The following is a 21,370-nucleotide window of genomic DNA, read 5'->3' as shown; positions in this document are numbered from 1 at the left end:
GAGCTCGAAAATCAAATTGAAATTACACGTAACCACATTTAAGATTTCCGTCATTTTTTTATAATATTATTTTTACCGGATCATTTAAATAAAACAAATTTTTCTATACTATTTGTATTTTATTAGATTCAAAACTTACACAAAACTACAAAAAAAATGATGCAACATTACAATAGAACCAGAGAAATAAAAATTGAGACTCCTTAATTATAGAATGGATTGTAGGTAACCCAATGGGCTCTGTTTTGCTGTTTCTCGGACTCGTGCGTCGTGAAAATCGACTTGTAAACATTAGACACCTTGGGATCTTTAGCGACACTGTAAGTCGCCTTCATTTTCTTGGTATCATGAGCAGCCTCCTTTAGCGCTCCGGGACGTTTAACAGGAGCCCCATTTTTCGCAGGTTTTTTATCTTTTGACGTGCTGGCGGCCGGTTCTGTGACTTCTACCGCGACTATATTTTTCTCTCGTTTTTTCTTGTTCTTTTGTTGTCTCAGCTCCATTCTTTGTTTCATTATAACTAAATCCTCCTCGTTTCCGTTCAGTACCACGACGTCGTCTTCTGTGAACGGTTTCTGGCACTACAAAAAAAATATTAAAGTTATGTTAGCTAAAATCACACACTACCTTGTGACAGTTCTTGGTATTGATTTCTTTGAGTGCGCGCTCTGAGAAGACACAACCACAGGACCAGAGAGCCACAAATCGGAATTTTCCCGACATTTCAAGACCAATAACTGGGCAGATATGGGGGGCTGTTCTGTTGTCACCCTCGCCGTGAGCCTTGTCGTCGTCTTTGAAAGCAGGGTTGGGAGTAAGATTCAAGTCTTTGATATCCTTAAAAAAATTACATAGAACAAAATAATTCAACTGAATGGGGGCCCACCTTTAGGCCTTTGATATGACGGGCACTTTGGGGCATAGTCTCGCGGTTAACGAGACTCTCAATCAGTGAGATTTTGTTGTAAAGCTTCCCCAAGCCACACATTACAATGGGATTTTGCAGGAGTTGTTGAGTGATTGCACAGTACCTCCATTGGAAAACTAGTTCCGAGTCCTTGTCTTTCTGCAAAAGTGGGGTTATATAATTCGGAAAACGCACAAAAACGAGACAATTGTCATAAAACTATGAAAACAAATTTGTGGAAAGACAACCAAAATCAATTTTGGCGTGAAAAAATTAGGTTATACTCACAGCTTCTGGCTTCTTTTTTACTCTCACGAGTTCGTCGCGACGCGGAATAGTACCCCCATCACAACCCATTTTGCTGCTAATTAACTGGAAAATAAGTTAAATTGATAGGAAAACAACTTTCTATGACAGCTGTGACAGAACTGTCACTTTATACTGTTGGTAGTCATGTTTCAAAACTAGGGCAACAAACTAACCAATCCGCGTCGTTGATTACGTAACCAATAGAATTCACGCGCAATAATTTGAATTTTCTGATAAATTTCCTTACAACCAAGGATATCCAAATATAACTCAACATCACTTTTATATCCGCTAATAAATCAAACAAGAAAACACGAAAATTTTCCCAGAATCACATTTAATAAATAATTACATAAAATCTTCCGTGGATGTTTCCGTGGCTTCAATCAAAAGTCCAAAGTCTAGATCAGTCAAACTTGCTTTAGCCGTTAGCAAATCAAGAAAAGTGTCCAAAGGGGATAATCTATCACCCGAAGGAAACGCAGTGAGACCTAAAATATTTCCTAAGTAAAAGAATTCTTGATGAAGACCCACCTCTAAAGGCTTTGTTCTTGTGAATTCCATGCAATCGTGTGGTCCCTGTTTCAACTCCTGACAGGATATTTAAAGCGTGTTCTCTGCCTCTCAACATGAGACTTACAGGGTGGTTCCACTGGTTAAGAAGTCTTTTAGCGCGCGAGCGTGGTAAGAGAGTCAGTAATTTCAGCTTTTGATGAAGACCAGTTTTACTGTTATCAATATCTGGAAAATTGACTCTAGTTTCGACTATTTCCTAACGGGATCTTTACCTGCCATTATAATTTTCATGACATCGACTTGGAGTTCGAGAACGTTCCTCTGGATATACTGGAGGAACATATCAAAACTTAAAGCTTTATATCCCAGAAACGTAAAAAACGAAGTAAAGCCTTGAGGAAGCGGAAACGCGATAGATTCAACAGACAAATAATACCGCTCGAGTATTGTAAACAAAATGTAACGCCTTTCTTCTTGGAGCTGCTCGCTAAAAACAACTGTTAAAAAATCATATCAATTTATCCGTACTTACATGTAGACGAAGCCTTTATCTAACTCTTGCCGCGGATCAAAAGTAGCCGCCTTACAAAGAATCTGGCATAAAAATCTTGATTGTTCTAATTGTGCTGTTATATATCTTGTAGCAACCGCATGTACGTGCATTGGCGTCTGTGACTGCCATTGAAACTTGCTAATTTTATTTTCAGCACTTTGTTTGAGTAGATGCATGCTAAGCTCGCGCAAATTCTACAAGAAGCTAATAAGAGAATAAACTACCAAAAACCTGAAGACGCACCACTGAAATAATATGCTCTTGTTTGCTGGCCGTGCAGCTTTCAATCTCATAAAAAGGAAGTGCATCCATTTGAGATTTCCTTCCACATTGGTTACCAATCGACAGAAAATCGTTAAGGACGACGGAAGAGGCTAAAGAACCACTTGGAGACATCGGCGTGCTGGATCTTGATAGTGCTTCAGGCTAAAGCTCGAAGTTTAACTCCCAAACGTGTTAAAATGATACTCACTTGGTAGCAAACGAGCGAAACTAGAAGCTTCTCCACGACTTGATTGGGTTTGAATCTTTGTTTCCCTTTCGATATCTTCGCGAGTTGTTCCCAGAGCTTCACCCAAAAGTCGCTGCGATAAGGTACAATACGTTGCTGAGGAGACAACAGCATCATAGATGCGTTCCAAAGAACATCTTGGGATAAACAAATCATTTTGTCGTTGATTTTTACTTCCATTTCGTTTCCCATGTGTTGAGTCGTTATGGGTAATAAATTAATAAGATGACTAGCGTCAGATGGTAAGTTTCTGTGTACTGAAGAATAAGAACTTCCGAGCAAAAACTCGCGCAGAAGTTGAGGTAATCCTAAACTTAGAGGCTTCTCAGCTTGCCAGGCTATCAACTCAGCAACAGTTTCCATTTCGCTGCGATGTAGGATCAAGTAATGGATTATCGACAGTTTATTTCCAAGAATTGTATCGCTTTTGAAAGTTTGTACCAGCAAACTCGTTGGTATTGTCATAGCAATCAGGTCTAAAGTGACTAAATTGATGACTAGATCACTCCCGAGAGACACCAGTGAAGTTAGACAGATCTTGTGCGTCTCTAGGTCGCTCAGCAAGGGTTTGGTGACCACATGACAGCATGGTTCGTGCATTGCGCCTATATCCAACAAATGGGTACAAACATCTGGGATAAAAACTAGCATGTGGTCTCCTGGAAAACCGCGTTAAAAACAAATCTTCTTTTATTTCCAAGAATACCGTCGAATTTAAACAATGGTCGTATCGTCTTAGCTTTGCTCCAAGGAAGCGCAGGAACCACGCAATGAATAACACAGCTTTGGTGTAAAACCGTAACCGAATACGCAAAGTGTACCAAAGTCGTGTCGTCATCTTTGAGCTCAGTCGTTGGTTGTATCGGCTGGAAAACTTACTCTAAGACCCCAATAGATGAACCAAACGACTTACTTGGTACAAATAATGGTGGCAAACGCACACGTATCCATTCGAATTCGTTAGTACAATCAAATCCAAAGAACAATCGTGAATTCTTAGTGGTACCGTATCATCTTCGTAAATACCACAACTTCCGGAAACTGTCGATATATGTGGTAAATTCAACGGAATGTTAAGCTAAAACCACGAATCACTTTCCTGTCTTCCGTTTTGATAAAACTCACCACACTTTCATGGGGGAGATCGTCATGAAATTGAAGCCCTGAAAGCGTGGGAGATGTTTTACCAACAGTCGGAGTCGTATCTTCTTCGCCTTCCACTAAACACCTGCTTGGTTTACGATTATGAATATAATAAAGAGTTTGATGGAACGGGTCCCATTGCGCCCATGTGAATTTCCTTACTAATGACTCAGAAAATAAACTCTCTTCGTTTAACTTTCCATCACTCTTTATTTGATACTGTAAGATACCTGTAAGATACCACTAGAGGTGTCATCACGAGGGTACCAACTTACATTCTTGGTGGATTAAAACCAGAAACTTGACACTGGAGGTCTCGGATAAAACTGAATGTTTTTGGTAGAGGAATTGGACTAGGACTTGCTTAGATCGCTCTAGATTTAAGTCAAAAATTTCGTTAACATCAGGATTGATTCTTAGCAAAAAGGGTTTGTAAGAGACAGGATCTAATTCTTTGACTACGTAAACTAGGAAGTTGTTATTACAGTCTATAGAAGCTTGGATACAGTTGACTACAGAGGGGAAAGAATGGATTATTGTTAACTTGTTGGTGGAGAATGAGTATTGGCCGATTTTTGTGACCGCGGCTTGGATTTTACTGGACTGGATCCAGCTGAAGAGGAGAGTGCCATCTTGCTCTTGGCCAAGAAGACGCCACTCGTTCGCTTCATCTAGAAAAAAGCAGTTTTTGGGTGCTCCGCAATGAAAATTAAAATTAAAATTCTTGAACGTAAAGTCGTAAAAATAATTCAAGCTAGGTATAATTATGGAAGTAAAAACAAATAAAATCGCAATCATTATAATCCTGTTCTGATAACAAAAACACGATTGTTTCCTAGCTCATAATTTTTATTTCGTGTTTACATTTTGGAAAAAAAATTTGCGCTTAATTGTGAATTGCATTTTTTCCGCTATCAGTAATATAATTGGTCGTTATACAATGACTAAGCTGTTGATAAGAGCAACGATAAAAAAACAAAAACTCGTTGTTAGCATACAAATTCCAAATTTTGTTTACTATCCATTAATGTGTCCAACGCGTGCGCGTTATGCTTAGTGATAAGAAAATCAATACAATTAAAGTCACGATTTATTTCCTTCTAAAAGCAATAATGAACATAATTTCTTGATGCAATTATTGGAGAAACATCGATTTATATTTAACTCACCGTTGGAGTGATTTTCCAAAATTATCGAACACAACTTTGAGGCAAAATTATCCAATGTCACCATCACAGTCGATAGCGGTCTGTGTGAGAGCTTGGTTGCAAATTTATCCGGAATCCGGGACTTATCACAATTTCAGTGTGAAGTAAAAATTCTAAGCTCCTTTTTAAACCGGTACTACAAATATTAACAAATTTTAAATACACCAGTTGTGTCGTATTGACAATTTGTGGTTTCGTGTCAAGTGAAGATTCCGAGTTTCGAGTTGGGCGAATTTTGAATTCCGCGCGTTTTCTGTTGCTAGGTTGGTAAGGGAAGTTATGTAGTGCTACCATCTGTTTGTTTAATGGTTTCTGTGACTCTTGCGTTTTTACCTAGTTACAAGTTAAAGACTTTTAATTAGAAAAATAAGGTTATTTAAAAAAAAACGCCAGTTTTTGTGGTGTTACATGATAGAGAAAAAATAGAAAATCCATCATGCAACCATTAGGAGAAAACGCAGCTAATACGCCAGCCTTTTTGGGGAAATTATGGAAAATGGTTAATGACCCATCAACAGATCATCTGATTTGTTGGAGCCCGGTAAGTGTAGTTTTTCCTGAGATTTTTGCCCATTTCACCACGAAATGGTCCCATAAATTAAGGCTCAATGTCGTCTACTACTCCCGATACAACTGTCAGATTGATGCGTAAAACGTACCAATTTAACAGAAAAACACCAAAAATGGTCAAAATTATCGTTTGACACTGTTGACGCAATTGTAAAGTCTTCTAATTCGTTTTATAAAAATAAAAATATCGGCCATCTTTAATTAAGGTAGGTCCAGGGTAAAGTGGGGTAATTGGGCCACATGGGACATAATTGCACTCATTTAAAAACAAAAAACTGACATGTTTAATTCCTTGTTTTTACTAATTTTCCTTTTTTTAGTCTGGCACCAGTTTTGTGATACCAAATCAAGCTCAATTTTGGTATGAACTACTTCCTCTTTATTATAAACACAACAATATGAGCAGTTTTGTGCGTCAGCTGAATATGTGTAAGTATTGGTATTTTTTCCCCTGATACTAGTTCTAATAATACAGCAATTGCGAAACGCGGCCGGTAGATTTGAGTATCGCATTTTTGCTTCCAAAGAATTTTCTACATGTTTGACATATACTTTATTGGTTTCTTAAGATTTATGACTTGAAACTAGAAACGATTTCTTAACACGTTGGCTGCCAGTTCTGATTTTATCGTTCATTTTTCTTGTCAAGGAACAGGAAGTACAATGGCAGTTAAATTTTTTCATATTGAATGAACCTCACCCGGCAGCGCCTTATATTTTCAGCAAAATCGCAAAGAAGGTCCCAAGATATTTTTGCAACATCCGGCATAATTAAACAATTGATACAACCACTAGTGGTTTTTAAAACCATGTTTGTTGCATTATCTAAACATGTTCTGACAAATGGTTTTAGATAATGTTCGAATTTTTTATGTATGTGGAGAAAGTGGTAAGTACAAGCAAGCACTGGCGTGTTTCTTTGAGTTGATTATTACGTGAATCCCACAGGAAACTGGCGTCCAGTTGATGTGCGGCCTCACAAGGGGTTTAGGGATGTAAGTCCATTTTCGCTTCCTAAACCAAATGTGAGCAAATTTGTAATAATTACAAAAAATGATTTAATAGGCAACTCCAGGGGTCTTCAGGGTTCTACAGCCAACGTGTTAAAGTAGAATTGTAAGTTTTTTAGTAGTCCGAGATACTTTCGAACTTTTACTCACTCAGGCTAAATTCAGTTTATTGACAAAGCACTGACTCATGCTATTGATACCTGAAAACACGTGCAATTAATATCCAACAAATTCTTATACAATTTTAGATGGTTTTCATAAAATGTCGACGGTGGAAAACGGTACCATGGACTCAGACAAAGACGAAATTCAGTTTTCACACCCTTATTTCATCCGAGACCAACCAGAATTATTGAGAAATATTAAAAGAAAAGTATGTAAATAAACGGATAACTTTGGATACTAAGTTAGTTTTGTAGGCAACAACGTCGAAGTCTTCGAACGAAAACAATCATAAGCACGACGAATTGTCGAAAGTTTTGAATGATGTAAAACAATTAAGAGGTCGACAAGCTACAGTGGATACTCAGTTAAATGCAATGAAACAAGAAAACGCTCTTTTGTGGCGCGAGGTCGCTATTCTTCGACAAAAACATTTGAAGCAGCAAAAAATCGTCAATAAAGTAAGGGTGACTTATATAACAACAATGATGCGATTTTTTTTATTTCAGCTCATTCAATTCTTAGTCACTTTGGTTCAACCGTCTAGAATGACCGTCGGGGTGAAACGAGGTTACCAATTAATGTTACATGAAAGTCCTAACAAAAAAAGTAAAAGTTCAAACAGTAATAAAAACAATGGAAATACTGAAGGTCCTACCATCCATGAATTGGATAATGAACTCGATTTAACTCCAAATTTATATGATGAAGAAGTACCTGTTGTAAGTATTTCGTGATTTTTAACTATTCAATTTATAAATGCTGTTATTGCAAAAGGTGGAAGGAACCCACAAGGAAACGAATGATATGGTAGGGTCATTTTCGTGGTTAAATTTTATTTTTAACTGCATGGTAGTGAATTATAGCTGCCACTTAACTATTTGTTTTGCATTTTGAATTTCAAAACAATTGTTAATTTGGGACTTTAAAGTCGTAAATTATAATTGTTGTTTACAAAGCAATAACGGAATTATATAAGGTTGCTTACATTACCAATGTTTTATCGTTGCAATTAGAGGCTGTGTAGAAACCAGATCAATTTTTTTTTATCCTGTTTGCACGTGAAGTTATAGTTTGGTTCCAAAAAAAGTGTTTGAAAATGGTAATGTGTTGGTATCACTCCCTGTCTCTTTAAACATTTAAACAACACAGAGGTCACTAAAAATTCTCAGCTTTTATCTACATGTCAATCTTTTATTTTATGTACTTAGAATAAATCTCTTGTGTTTGTTAACTAATAGCTGTCTTCTTTAGATTGACAGTCCGACAGCATCTGTGGGTTCTCAGCCGACGGAGCTAAATTCACCCTTAGAATCGCAATTATTAGCTGATGAACCAACAGACGAAACTGTATGGGACAAACCGGAATTTGTGGTGGGTTACTTTCATACATCTGTACAAAATTTAATAGTTTCTTTCATTGTTCTCAACAGGACGTAAACGAGGATTTAGGGCTATCAGACGCAGATTTGACTGAAGAAAATTTAATGAATACTTTACAACCCGCTACAGGAAACGACTCAGGTGTGAATCCAAAAGTTTTTCTGAATCCGTCGACGCAGGATACGTTGTTGAGTAATCTAATAAAAAGTAATAATTTCACGGTGAAACCTGTTGAAAAAGAGAAAAACGAAGATTCAAAGATACTTGATGCAATCCCGCCTCTTTCACCGACACCGGTAACATCGGTTTCGCCTACTCCTGTGACTAGTAACAATATGGCGATAGCCACTCGTGATTCAAACTTGTGTGATGTCATTAAAAGGTAATTTTACTACGTTTGATTTAGAGTATTCTAAATATTTTTTTTTGTAGTTTGCCAAGTACTAGCGACGATTATAGCTCTAATTTAAGCAGTCACATTGATGCGACCCAGAGTGAGATCGAGCAGTTTAAGGATCTTTTAAATGGATATAACTCGTTGGATGCCAATGCCTTATTAGGGGTAAGTCTGTTTTTTTTCTTGTTGATTTAACACACTCATCATCATGACTTCATCAAAAGTGGGTTTCCGCGTGGCGTTCGACATTTGTAGTTATAATGTATTTTATTTTAAGGAATTAAGCAAGATCCCTCAAAACTTCAAAGATGTCTATGTAAGAAAAATTAACTTACCAACGTCTCACAAAATTCCCTTTCTTTATCTTGATTTTTTTGTTTGTTCCAGCTGTTTAACGAAGATTCTTCTCCAGTTTACGATCTGAACGCTGACGATAAAAATGACAATTTAGTTGATCCGTGTAAGTTTCGCAATTTTACGCCAAGTCTTCTGGAAAATTCCGAAGCCTTATTAAGAAAAATTTTAGCTGATCCTTTAGTTTCCGGTTCTGAGTTGGCCCCATATAGTAGCAGTTTCGATTTCACGGAGCTTCTAGATGATTCTATCGACGGCGAAAACACACCTATTACGCCGCTTGATATTCCATCTTCGACTATTAACACCCCGCAGATTCTCACGGAGGAACCAGCCTTTCCGGCGATTAAGAATCTTAAGAAATAATTTTAAGCACAAGGTACAAAGTGGATCTAATTATTCGCATTTTTCTATAGTCAAGTGGTGTAAATTTTAAGACTAATTAGTATGGTAACAGGAAACTACCGTGTCTTCAAAATGTGTGAATTATTTTCATAAGAATTTTCCAAATAGACTGTATTTGACTAGTTTTCAAAAATTGTCAAAGCCATTTGGTGCTTTTATATCGGTTAGGTCAATAATGTAAGTAAGGCTTTGGTTTGTTTTTGTGTAAATATTGCTATTTTTGTATATTCTAACGTATTTAGAATTATGTATATGAAGTAAGTGCACGATTTACATTTTTTTTTCATTACTACACAGCTGTATCAAATTGCGGGGAAAAAACGAAACAATGCACCAAATATTGGTGCTGTTCATAACATACTGACACTTGGAGCTTTTAGAATCAGTCAGCTAGAATTTGTTAATTTTGTTGATCATTATGCTAGTTTTTTAAAACTTCTATTTTTTTGTTACTCTTTGTTTTATATGTTTTCAATAATAAATTATAACATATATTACAACTTCCTGGTTTTATTTTTTTAAATTTCCCGCTGTTTGACACCTCTTTTACTCGCTATTTCGTTACCGGCTGAGAGAAATGTCAGGTTTGAGGTTATGTGTTTGTATATTTTGAAACAAAATGCAAAAATGGTTAATTTTAAACAAATTCTTTGGCGTTTTCTTTTCCTTTCACATGTTTGAACAAGTTTAAAGAATGTCACTTCTCGCCAAAGCGAAATGTTGTGGTTGGAAACGGGAGATTCAGTATTCTGTCTTTCCGTGGATTTTCACGAAAAAGTACTCAAATGTGCCCCCAACGCAAGCCAGGATAGTGATCGCAGGTGCTGGAGTAGTCGCAAATTCTGTGGCCTACCATTTAGTTCAAAACGGCTGGAATGATATTATAGTTCTGGAACAGGGTAAAATAGGAAGTGGTACCTCGCATTTTGGCTCTGGAACTTTGGGGCTGTTTAAACCCATCGCTCATAGAAACTTAATATGGTACAGTATCAAATTATACCAACAATTACAAGACATGGGATATGACATTCAAATGAGACAATGTGGAAGTATTAATTTGGCCCAAACCAATGACAGACTAATAGCTTTAAAACGTCGGATGGCGTATAATATTCCAACAGGGTTACATTGTGAACTAGTCACGCCCAAGGAACTTAAAGACTTACATCCGTACTTAAGAGTAGATGACTTAAAAGGGGCTGTATGGGTCCCTGAAGATGCAGTGGCCAATCCAAGAGCAATCTGTGATGTTTTAGCAATATTAGCCCAACAAGGGGGCGCTAAATACTTTGAACATACACCAGTTGATAAAGTACTTACGCAAAATTCAACAGTTTATGGAGTTGAGACACCAAAGGGAGTCATCAAATGTGAATATTTCGTTAACTGCGCGGGGATGTGGGCGAGGGAATTGGGGCTGCAGTGCTCACCACAAGTCAGAATTCCTGCTTATCCTGCACAGCATTTTTACGCCACGACCGGCAGGCTCTCCAAGTGTAAGTAGCAATACAAAATTAATGAAAATAGATGAAATTATCTTTTTTTATTTCAACACCTAACGCTCATTTTGCTCTTTTTACGCAGAATTTTATGCAGAATCCAAAAAGCCAAGATTCGTTAAGATCGATTCAGAAATTACTGAGTTATGAGCGATCAAAGTTTCGAATATTGGATTTTGAGTTGGAAAATTTTCAAAGCTCGATATCTCCGAAACTACAAGAGATTTTTTGAAACGGTTTTAACCAGCGTTTTTCTCAGTTCATTCTACTTCAGAATAAGCCCTTAAAAATCGAAAATTTGATGGTCAATTTTTTGGGCAAAAAATTTTGCAACTCAATCGATGAAAATTTTTCAATTTTTTGTTTTTTGATTGCCCCTCGTAAACTAATTATTCGATCGATCTGAGATTCGGCCGATTGATAGATCACGAGGTGCTCTTTCGATCGATATATAATTCAATAATATTAAACGCAGTTTCCGCTTCGAAACAGCGTCTTAAAAATGATCTCAAAATCACCTTCTGAAAATGTAATTCAGTCGATATTTCGTTTATTTGTTAAGGAAATTTGAGCCATATGGGTTCATTTAACACAGAATTTCGCGCTGAATCCAAAAATTTCTTTATTTTTCTCGTACGTCAACAAATAACTAAGTTAGAGGCGTTTGAAATTTTGAGTTGTCGCCAGAGGGTCAAAATTTTGGAGGTTCGAAAACGATTTTGCTCGATATTTTCAGAAATATGGCAAATATCAAACAACCCTTTTCGGAATCGTTTTTCTCGCAATTTTTTACTTTAGAAATCGATCTTATATAGTTCGAATTTAAAATTTTCATTTTTTTACTGTAGAAGTTAGCTGTCTTTCAGTCTCCAATTCAGACTGGGTCGCTATATCTCTTATTTATGAAGCAATCTGAGCCTGAACTTGCAATTGATTTAGAACAAAAAAATGTTTAAATTATTGAAAAGGCATCTCTGTGACGTCATAATTCTTAAGTCTATTAACTACGTCATTCAAAAGTTAGGAATAAAAACGCTGTGATGAACCTAAAGTTATTAAAAGTGTTTTGTTTACCGTGATATTATTGTGGATTATTTACTTCCAGTAACTTTTTCTTTATTTCGTTTCTACTTAAAATTTCAGTTTGATCCACGAAGCGGGTCACCTTAACATCAATCGAGATAAAGATTGGCTTTTTTAAAGGTCTAATTTATTTCAAACAAATTAATCACTTTATTTGGGTTCACCTGTGAACACATAAACGTAATCATGTGCTTGGACTTTTTTGAAGTCTCATTTAACTACTATTACGCAACTTTGCAAATGTGTAAAACTTTTTTAAGTTATTTAAACGATTACACAAACTGAATTAGCATAATATTTTATCAATTTTTTTTTGCAGTTATAGACGGGTCCGTGCCGATAATCCGCGACTACGACGCCTACACTTACGCCCGTGAATACGAAGGAGGCTTCATGGTTGGTTGGTTTGAAGAAGAGGCAAAACCAGCTTTTGAAGATAGCCAAGTTCCAAGAGACTGGTTGAAACACATAAAAAAGGATTTCAACCATTTTTGTAAGTTTTTGGTACTATTCGAACAATTACTAACTTATTGTATGCAGTACCGTTATGGGAAAAAGCTGTGAAAAGAATACCAGAACTCTCCCGTTGTAAAGAACCAGAAATAGTCAATTCGTCCGATAATTTTACTCCTGACGGAAGATGGGTACTTGGCGAGACAGCCGAAGTAAATAATTATTTTGTTGCTTGTGGAATGAATGGGAACTCTCTGCAGGGCGCCGCTGGTATCGGAAAAGCCGTCGCGGAGTGGATAATCGAAGGCGAACCCACACAAGATCTTTTACCTTTTAGCGTCCAAAGATTTCTAGACGTCCATAACAGTAGGCAGTATTTACAACAAAGAGTAAAAGAAGTAGTTGGAAGGTTAGAATCGGAGAACTAAGACAAAGTATTCTAAAATCACTTTTTAGGCATTATTCAATCTTGTACCCTTTCCAGTGTGAATACAATTACGCGAGAAAATTAAGATGCTCCCCTCTGTATAGTGTTCTAGAGACCAAAGGAGCTGTGTTTGGGATTAAGATGGCGTACGAGAGAGCTCTCTACTTTGATTCAACTTACAAACGTAAGATTTGAGAAAGTAGCCACAATTTCGATAGTGTTGAATTTTTCCAGCTGGTAACTCCAAGCCTTTGATGCCTCCTGGTAGCTTCTTCAAGCCGAAATTCTTTGACTTCATGAAAGAGGAGTTTCTAGCTTGTCGGGAAGGAGTTGGGATCATTGACATGTCTTCCTTTTCAAAAATTGAAATTAAGGTACTACTGATAATAATTAGAGCCGAACTTTAATCCTTGTACAGTCTGAAGGGTCAGAAGTGGTTAACTACCTACAGAAGCTTTGCTCCAATGATGTTGATATTCCTGTGGGACTCATAGTACACACTGGGATGCAAAACGAGAAAGGGGGCTATGAGAATGACAGCATGATAGTGAGACAAGCTGACAATAGGTGGGTGGCAGACAATCTGTTTAACATTCCAACAGTCGTGTTGCTTTCAGGTACTTCATTGTTTCTCCAACTAGCCAACAAACGCGAATTTATGAGTGGATTTCTGGGAAACTACCACCTCGATCGTCAATTGTTTTGAACGATTTGACTTCAATGTACACAGTTATCAACGTTGTTGGTCCCAAAGCCCAAGGACTTCTCACTGAGTTATCCAACAGTGATATGCGCTTAGCTCCTTTTTCGTACAAAAAAGTAAACGTTGGTTACGCTTCTGATGTAATGGTGATGTCGTTTACACACACAGGAGAACCAGGGTACTGCTTATACGTCCCCTCAGAGTACGCCCTCCATGTATACTACAAACTAATGACTGTGAGTTTCCTTTATCATCACTTTTTCTCTAATAGTTCTTTAGGTTGGACGAGACTATGGTGTTCGCGACGTTGGTACTTTTACCCAAAGGTTCATGCGAATAGAAAGATTTATCCCTTTTTGGGCCGAAGAACTGAGCAGTTTTACCACACCATTTGAAGCCGGAAATGGTTATAGCGTGAAACTTGATAAAAAAGAAAATTTTATAGGAAAACCCGCTTTACAAAAACAGAAGGAGAACGGTGTTAAGAAGCAACTCGTTTTCTTTCATTTAAATGACATTGATCCTGACAAGGACATCTGGCCTTGGGGAGGAGAGCCTTTGTACAGAAACAACGAATTTGTCGGAACTGTAACCTCCGCAGGGTAGTACTTCTAATTTCACTTCATTTGTTTCAGTGATGTTTTCTAGGTATGGATTCTCCGCTGAAAAATTAATATGTTTGGGATTCATTCGCAAACCAAAATCAGACAGATCCAGAATTATAACATCCGATTATATTCTCTCAAAGGACGCTCATTATCAAATTGATATTGCAGGAACTCGATTTTCGTTAACTCCGTATTTACATGCTCCCCCAATAGTCAGTTCTAGTTCTTTACAGAAGTACCGACCCACTGTTATCAGCTACAAGAGTGATGTGACAAGTTAGAGCAATTTTTAGGTACAAAGCAATTATTACTGAAACGTAATAGTGATAAACTAGTCTGGTCAGAAAATAGTGTGATTTTTATTTATTGATTTTAAATAAAACTATCAAGTACAGTGTTATTGATTTCTTTTCTAACTAAATTTGCGGTAGGTGGTGCTTGTGACTCTACAGGCGACATCTAGAAACGAGCGGTAAAATAATCGGTGGATCGTGGTCACGGATTTTTAATTCCGATTCGGATTACTTTTTTAACATGATCGGAAATCAATTTTTTTATTGGTTTTCATGTTTTATTTCCATGTTGGGTTTTTATTGCGTTCGTTTTTTTTTTCTTCGAGTAATCAAGTCGGTGTTCCAAAAGGCCGAATCATTAATAATTATTTGCGTGTCGGCCATTTTTGATTCCATTATACTCTCAATAGGAATTGCTTTTAAAATCTGAATAATTAATGCGATTTTAAGGACTTGGGCTAATAACTTGTTAAGTAGAGTCATTAGAGTTCCTCTGTTATGGCAATCTTATGGAATGGTTAAGTAGCATAGGATCATTTATAAAACACCCCACTTTGATGGAACGAAGTAGTAAAACCGCAACTTTTAAATTTTTCACGCGACAATATTTTGAGTTTTGCCGCTTACTAATTGAAGCGTGGGGAACATTTTATATATCTCAGGGGTTCTAAGAATACATACTTCTTCAATTCGTATAAATTGGTAGAAAGAAAAGATTCGCCGGTGTGACATGTGACAATTTGCGGCGCCGTCTGAAGCCGGACTAAGTGGCTGTCACTTCTAATTTTTAGCTTAGGTGCTGATAAAAATTCCCCTAAAATTCAGCGATTTTTTGTCTAGAATAAACAGACCCTCACTTCACCCACAGCCAATAAATAGGCTAATGACTTCTTAAAATTGATTTATGCCAACGAAATACCCGCATACATGATACGTAATTGAAGGAATTTTCAACAAAACCTTTCAGTTATCTGAAAAATTCAAAGTTATTATGTGAGGTATTGTACCTACAGTACGTACAACCGTTATTTTAAGATGAGCTTTTTAATTGCCGATTCCTTTTCAGAAAAGCCGCTAATACTTTGTGTTACACCAAGAAGAAATGAAAGATTATCTCTGGACAGGCTACGATTAATAGTGTTAGAGGCGCAACGAACGCTTGTTGAAAATTAAAACCTCGCTTTGGTGAAACAATAAAATCACGTATGCGCACCACACTTAAATCAATCACGAAAGATTCTTAACACTTTTGCAAAAAAAATTTACTACTCGCTAATTTCAAATAATAATAATAATAAAAGCGAAAGAATGTGCGACGTATTAAAATGTCCGATTTGTAATCGTAATGAATTCCTGTATACATTTGAAAACAAAGCCTCTTTTATCAACAAGTGCAAAGGTGAGGTTACATTCTTTCTACCTTTTTCTAGATTTTTCCAGCTATTCGAAGTGTTCTTTGAAGTCGAGGATCATGAATTTTCAGTATTATGTCGAATAAATTATTTCTTTTATCGATCAACAAAACTGACGTCTGCTGGTATCAAAAAAGGAAATCGATTTTATTGTTACTTAGTTCACATTATTTGTGATAAAAGTATGCATTAAATTTTAATATTTTCTCAAATTATTGGCAATAACGAGACACCAAAAGTACCCTAAATAGAAAAATTCGTTATTTTAACAATTTTAGCGCTACAACTATGACATTCGGGGATTTTGCTATTTTTGGGTTGGTTATTATTTTCACCAAATTGTAAAGTTATAAAATAAAAGATACAAATTCTAGAAATTTTTATTTTCAAAACGAGGCAAACAAGTATTAATAAAATTCGTAATTTTAACAATTTTAGTGCTACAACTTTGAAATTTGGGGATGTTACTACTTTTGAGTTGTTTGTTGTCTCCACCGAATGGCAAAGTAATAAAATAAAAGATACAAATTTTAGAAATTTTTATTTTTAAATCGGAACAAAATTTTCCGACAAGTTTTAATAAAATTCGTAATTTTAACAATTCTAGTGTTACAACAATGAAATTTGGGGATTTTCCTACTTTGAAGTTGTTTATTTATCCACCAAATCGCAAAGTCATAAAATAGAAGACACAAATTTTAGAAATTTTTATTTTCAAAATGAAACAAACATTTCCTATAAATTTTTATAAAATTCGTAATTTTAACAATTTTAGTTCTACAACTATGAAATTTGGGGACTTTACTACTTTTGAGTTGTTTATTATCTCCACCAAATCGCACAGTCATAAAATAAAAGACATACATTTTAGAAATTTTAATTTTCAAAATGAAGCAAACATTTTCTATGAGTTTTTATAAAATTCGTAACAATTTTAGTGCTACAACTATGAAATTTGGGGATTTGATGTTCGAATTATCAAGACTCGATTGTACTTGTCTTTCTTTGAAGTCCAAAAGCTCTCAAATTATATATATTTAGATGTAAATAAAAATATTAAAAAAGGGGACTTTAGAAACATAATTAAAATTTTGCTGGATTTTGATTTTAAGAATTTTTTCTTAATTTTTCTCAGGAAAGGGGTGAAAAACGAACCATCCGAATTCTTCTCAAATTACGAAGTGCCATACAATTAAAAAAAAATTTTGCTGACTGATTCACAGTCCAGAGGTATGACACGATCCTACAATTAAAGCGTTAAACGATGGTATGTGTGGTGAAGCTCCAAAGGGCATAACAGCCATAAGATATGCGTGTGTAATAAAAGCTGATTAAACAAATCTGAAAATATCTGGAACAAAATGACGTAATGGCAGTGTTGTCATATCCCCAATCTCTAATAAGAATTGACCTTTGATTGACACCAATAAAGAGTTGTTGAAACAAGCCAAGCTAAATACAATACGGTCCCGGCAATGCAACAAGCTGGCGCCCTCGAACTTAATTGAGACAAATCTTAATACAACACAAACAAGAAAATTTAAGTGACGTTAAACTGGGCGGCATACCTACATTTTCATTCATTACATTAATTATTGTTTTAATTAAGAGGTCAATGGTCTATCAATATGTTTCAGAAAACGTTATATGGGAGAAAATTAATGACTGGATCTGATGAACAAACATTAAAGTGTCACACGGTTGTCCTGATTCATTTATAACCAGAATCATTTGTCGTCTTTAGCAGGACAAAGTGACAAATTCTTCCAGGTATGTGAATTTTCAAAGAAAAACCATTAGCGGGCTACTATTAACCACCCCAGTTACTATTACATAACGAAAGTCAATATTTAACGACAGTTGCACAAATTTCACACAAATTTGGCCAGAAAATGGAACATTTTTAACTCCGAACACAATTATTGATTTGTGGAAATAAACGATGGGGATAAAAACGACTTTTTTTGCATATAATCATTTAATCGATGACCATATTTTATATTAGTCATACTTTCTTGGTGGAAAACAATAAGATAATCCATCAGGATGAAGTTGTTTAAAAAAGGGTGCGTAATGATTGTACGGATTAGGGGATGAAATCGGCCGGACACCTCCAGTTTGGCCTTTGTTGACCTGAGTGTAGAGTACAAATGTAAGCCATCAATCTCTCAAACTAATTACTTTTAATGAAGCACGCCTTATGAAACTACAGCGGAACGGTATGTGAGGATGAGGGCATTCTTTAAACAACCTAATATTTTATAAATCTTGATAACCCACAATCAAGTGGTTACATAAAAAAGATACTTCCGCAAAATTCCTACTGCACATAAATTATCTCGAATCCCCTACTGGAACTGGCTTAATGGCTGTGGCATATTTTATTCAAAATTCTTAAGGAATTCATTTTATTTCCATGATATCATTTCGTGCTTACCGTATCAGAAAATTTTGAGCATTTTTTAAATTAATCTCTCCGCGACGGTTTTATCGATTAGTCTAATTCTTAGACGTGGTTTACATGCCAATTAATAACTCAATTTCTTGCACTATTTGTTCTGCGGTCTATAATTTACATTCATTATACTAAAAAACTTGTTAACAACCAGAACTAATTATGATGGCTATGTGCAACCACTTGCCATGGTTCAATATGTTTCGATATGCAGATGAAAGGAGAAAAATTTTGCAAAAAACAAAACCGTGCTAAATATGTGGATACAGTAGAACCTCGCTATAAGAATTTTGAAAATTGACTTTGCGATTTGGTGAAGATAAACAACTCAAAAGTAGTAAAATCCCTAAATTTCATAGTTGTAGCACTAAAATTGTTAAAATTACGAATTTTATTAAAACTTGCGGAAAATTGTAGTTCGTTTTGAAAATAAAAATTTCTAAAATTTGTGTTTTCTATTTTATGACTTTGCGATTTGGTGGAGATAATAAACACTTTAAAAGTAGTACAATTCTCAAATTTTATTGTTGTTGCACTAAAATTGTTAAAATTACGAATTTTATTAAAACTTACCCAAAAATTTTGCTTCGTTTTGAAAATAAAAATTTCTAAAATTTGTGTTTTTTATTTCATAACTTCGCGACTTAGTGGAGATAACAAACAACTCAAAATTAGTAAAATTACCAAATTTTATAGTCGTACCACTAACGTTGTTAAAAATACGAATTTTATTAAAACTTGTCGAGAAATTTTACTTTGTTTTGAAAATAAAAATTTCTAAAATTTGTGTCTTTTATTTTATGATTTTACGATTCGCTGGAGATAATAAACAACTCAAAAGTAGTAAAATCCTTAAATTTCATAGTTGTAGAACTAAAATTGTTAAAATTACGAATTTTATTAAAACTTATAAGGAAATGTTTGCTTCGTTTTGAAAATAAAAATTTCTAAAATTTGTGTCTTCTATTTTATGACTTTGCGATTTGGTGGAGACAATAAACAACTTAAAAGCAATAAAATCTACAAATTTCATAGTTGTGGCACTAAATTTGCTAAAATTACGAATATTATTAAAAATTGTCAAAATATTTTACTGCGTTTTGAAAATAAAAATGTCTAAAATGTGTGCCTTCTATTTTATGACTTTGCGATTTGGAGGACATAATAAACACCTTAAAAGTAATAAAATTCTCAAATTTTATTGTTGTAGCACTAAAATTGTTAAAATTACGAATTTTATTAAAACTTACCCAAGAATTTTGCTTCGTTTTGAAAATAAAAATTTCTAAAATTCGTGTTTTTTATTTCATAACTTCGCGACTTAGTGAAGATAACAAACAACTCAAAATTAGTAAAATTACCAAATTTTATAGTCGTACCACTAAAATTGTTAAAATTACGAATTTTATTGTAACTTGTCGAAAAATTTTACTTTGTTTTGTAAATAAAAATTTCTAAAATGCGTGTCTTTTATTTCATGATTTTACGATTTGCTGGAGATAATAAACAACTCAAAACTAGTAAAATCCTTAAATTTCATAGTTGTAAAACTAAAATTGTTAAAATTACGAATTTTATTAAAACTTATAGGAAATGTTTGCTTCGTTTTGAAAATAAAAATGTCTAAAATTTGTGTTTTCTATTTTATGACTTTGCGATTTGGCGGACATAATAAACACCTCAACAGTAGTAAAATCCCCAAATTTTATTGTTGTAGCACTAAAATTTTTAAAATTACGAATTTTATTAATACTTCCCGGAAAATTTTGCTTCGTTTTGAAATTAAATATTTCTAAATTTTGTGTTTTTTATTTTATAACTTCGCGACTTTTTTAGTGGAGATAACAAAACGCAAAATTAGTAAAATTACCAAATTTCATAGTCGTAACACTAAAATTGTTAAAATTACGAATTTTATTAAAACTTGTCGAAAAATTTTACTTTGTTTTGAAAATAAAAATTTCTAAAATGCGTGTCTTTTATTTCATGATTTTACGATTTGCTGAAGATAATCAACAACTCAAATTTAGTAAAATCTCCAAATTTCATAGTTGTAGAACTAAAATTGTTAAAATTACGAATTTTCTAAAAATTTGTAGGAAATGTTTGCTTCGTTTTGAAAATAAAAATTTGTAAAATTTGTGTTTTCTATTTTATGAGTTTACCATTTGGTGGAGACAATAAACAACTTAAAACTAATAAAATCTATAAATTTCATAGTTGTGGCACTAAATTTGCTAAAATTACGAATATTATTAAAAATTGTCAGAAAATATATCGAGAGTGGTGTCTCGTGACAGCAGGGTTCCACTGTTTTTTTATTCAAAAAAAAATAAAAAGGGAAAATCTTATGACACTAAATAAATTAGTCTAGTTTTGGAGACATTAGAGACACTTTTGTGATTAAAAAAAATGTATATTTAATATTTATTTAAATTTCTCGGTGTGGTGTGTTAACTCCTGTGGTATTCTTTATGATGTTGCAAAGTTAATTTGTGCAAACAGCGTACAACGTTGGCCTTCAGAATTTTTTTCTTCCATTTGTATAAAAATGTAGGTACGAAGTTACGAACTATCATCGATCGCATTTTGCGGCTTTCTTATCCTAGTTGAGCGTGTTGCTGACTTCTGTTATCAAGTTGTTTTTCATCTCCATATGGAAAAATCCCAATCTCTTGCTAATTACAGAAGCTGCGTACACATCTTGTTATCTTGACGTTACACAAATATGGTTTTTACAAATATCCCGGAATTTTGTAATAGGGTTATCCAGTCGTGTGCAGGCTTGACTGCTCCTTCAAGGACATTAATCTGCAATAATCGGGGAAGTCTTGGTGGGTTTTTGTTAAGACCCGACGATTTAAGTAGAAGGAGCAGATTGCTTTATCGCAAGTAAGGACAAAGATGGTAACCACGGTAACGGTTGACCTGCTGCGATTGGCTACTAGAAAACTGTCAATAGATACGCCCACGTTCCTATGTGACAGGACTCCCTCCCTCGCAGGATAA

At 34.9% G+C, this 21,370-nt stretch overlaps 4 protein-coding genes across 11 annotated transcripts; 2 read left to right on the top strand and 2 right to left on the bottom strand.

Moving 5' to 3' along the window:
* Nucleotides 1-100: 100 nt before the first annotated feature.
* Nucleotides 101-1,378, bottom strand: LOC148167049 (replication termination factor 2). Its single transcript, XM_088048315.1, has 4 exons — nt 1,196-1,378; nt 887-1,066; nt 628-837; nt 101-581 (listed from the first exon to the last, which is right to left on the bottom strand). The coding sequence occupies exons 1-4, from the start codon at nt 1,262-1,264 to the stop codon at nt 204-206; spliced, it is 837 nt and encodes a 278-aa protein (XP_087904441.1). The 5' UTR covers nt 1,265-1,378; the 3' UTR covers nt 101-203.
* Nucleotides 1,379-1,536: 158 nt separating this feature from the next.
* Nucleotides 1,537-5,245, bottom strand: pigeon (gamma-secretase activating protein pigeon). The gene is made up of 11 exons (XM_088048304.1): nt 5,109-5,245; nt 4,215-4,610; nt 3,922-4,169; nt 3,710-3,874; nt 3,503-3,662; nt 2,758-3,455; nt 2,529-2,711; nt 2,265-2,479; nt 2,005-2,219; nt 1,751-1,957; nt 1,537-1,707 (listed from the first exon to the last, which is right to left on the bottom strand). Exons 1-11 carry the CDS (start codon nt 5,170-5,172, stop codon nt 1,565-1,567), a joined length of 2,694 nt encoding a protein of 897 aa, XP_087904430.1. The 5' UTR covers nt 5,173-5,245; the 3' UTR covers nt 1,537-1,564.
* A 107-nt stretch (nt 5,246-5,352) lies between these two features.
* On the top strand, nt 5,353-9,928 carry Hsf (Heat shock factor). Of its 8 annotated transcripts, XM_088048314.1 has the most exons (13): nt 6,194-6,606; nt 6,666-6,712; nt 6,783-6,833; nt 6,976-7,100; nt 7,147-7,350; nt 7,399-7,611; nt 7,667-7,699; nt 8,144-8,263; nt 8,323-8,654; nt 8,705-8,834; nt 8,947-8,985; nt 9,057-9,129; nt 9,196-9,928. In XM_088048314.1, exons 4-13 carry the CDS (start codon nt 6,990-6,992, stop codon nt 9,387-9,389), a joined length of 1,449 nt encoding a protein of 482 aa, XP_087904440.1. In that variant the 5' UTR covers nt 6,194-6,606; nt 6,666-6,712; nt 6,783-6,833; nt 6,976-6,989; the 3' UTR covers nt 9,390-9,928. The 8 variants fall into 8 exon arrangements, with proteins under 8 accessions (XP_087904433.1, XP_087904432.1, XP_087904434.1 ...); XM_088048307.1 differs by lacking the exons at nt 6,194-6,606; nt 6,666-6,712; nt 6,783-6,833 and adding exons at nt 5,353-5,688; nt 6,038-6,146 and having other exon boundaries at nt 9,208-9,928; XM_088048306.1 differs by lacking the exons at nt 6,194-6,606; nt 6,666-6,712; nt 6,783-6,833 and adding exons at nt 5,353-5,688; nt 6,038-6,146.
* A 41-nt stretch (nt 9,929-9,969) lies between these two features.
* On the top strand, nt 9,970-14,595 carry LOC148167046 (pyruvate dehydrogenase phosphatase regulatory subunit, mitochondrial-like). The gene is made up of 9 exons (XM_088048305.1): nt 9,970-10,924; nt 12,330-12,503; nt 12,551-12,872; nt 12,920-13,074; nt 13,125-13,264; nt 13,309-13,457; nt 13,508-13,829; nt 13,873-14,195; nt 14,242-14,595. Exons 1-9 carry the CDS (start codon nt 10,123-10,125, stop codon nt 14,480-14,482), a joined length of 2,628 nt encoding a protein of 875 aa, XP_087904431.1. The 5' UTR covers nt 9,970-10,122; the 3' UTR covers nt 14,483-14,595.
* Nucleotides 14,596-21,370: the final 6,775 nt, after the last annotated feature.

The sequence above is a fragment of the Gnatocerus cornutus genome, chromosome 10 (genome assembly GCF_029298725.1).
Source record: "Gnatocerus cornutus isolate USDA-ARS CGAHR chromosome 10, icGnaCorn1.1, whole genome shotgun sequence".
NCBI lineage: Eukaryota > Metazoa > Arthropoda > Insecta > Coleoptera > Tenebrionidae > Gnatocerus > Gnatocerus cornutus.
The sequence above is the reverse complement of the archived record's forward strand: the minus strand, read 5'-3'. Positions and strand labels throughout refer to the sequence as shown.

What these genes read in the sequence shown, in the direction of transcription:
- LOC148167049 (XM_088048315.1), bottom strand. Translation starts at nt 1,264, where the DNA reads ATGGGTTGTGATGGGGGTACTATTCCGCGTCGCGACGAACTCGTGAGA. An exon ending in TAAAAAAGAAGCCAGAAGCT is followed by an intron (nt 1,067 to 1,195) that starts GTGAGTATAACC and finishes CCACTTTTGCAG; the next exon opens with AAAGACAAGGACTCGGAACT. An exon ending in ATACCAAGAACTGTCACAAG is followed by an intron (nt 582 to 627) that starts GTAGTGTGTGAT and finishes TTTTTTTTGTAG; the next exon opens with TGCCAGAAACCGTTCACAGA.
- pigeon (XM_088048304.1), bottom strand. Translation starts at nt 5,172, where the DNA reads ATGGTGACATTGGATAATTTTGCCTCAAAGTTGTGTTCGATAATTTTG. An exon ending in GGTTTTAATCCACCAAGAAT is followed by an intron (nt 4,170 to 4,214) that starts GTAAGTTGGTAC and finishes GGTATCTTACAG; the next exon opens with GTATCTTACAGTATCAAATA. An exon ending in AAGAGCATATTATTTCAGTG is followed by an intron (nt 2,480 to 2,528) that starts GTGCGTCTTCAG and finishes AGCTTCTTGTAG; the next exon opens with AATTTGCGCGAGCTTAGCAT.
- Hsf (XM_088048306.1), top strand. Translation starts at nt 5,584, where the DNA reads ATGCAACCATTAGGAGAAAACGCAGCTAATACGCCAGCCTTTTTGGGG. An exon ending in GGGACAAACCGGAATTTGTG is followed by an intron (nt 8,264 to 8,322) that starts GTGGGTTACTTT and finishes TGTTCTCAACAG; the next exon opens with GACGTAAACGAGGATTTAGG. An exon ending in TTGTGTGATGTCATTAAAAG is followed by an intron (nt 8,655 to 8,704) that starts GTAATTTTACTA and finishes TTTTTTTTGTAG; the next exon opens with TTTGCCAAGTACTAGCGACG.
- LOC148167046 (XM_088048305.1), top strand. Translation starts at nt 10,123, where the DNA reads ATGTCACTTCTCGCCAAAGCGAAATGTTGTGGTTGGAAACGGGAGATT. An exon ending in GACCGGCAGGCTCTCCAAGT is followed by an intron (nt 10,925 to 12,329) that starts GTAAGTAGCAAT and finishes TTTTTTTTGCAG; the next exon opens with TTATAGACGGGTCCGTGCCG. An exon ending in TATACTACAAACTAATGACT is followed by an intron (nt 13,830 to 13,872) that starts GTGAGTTTCCTT and finishes ATAGTTCTTTAG; the next exon opens with GTTGGACGAGACTATGGTGT.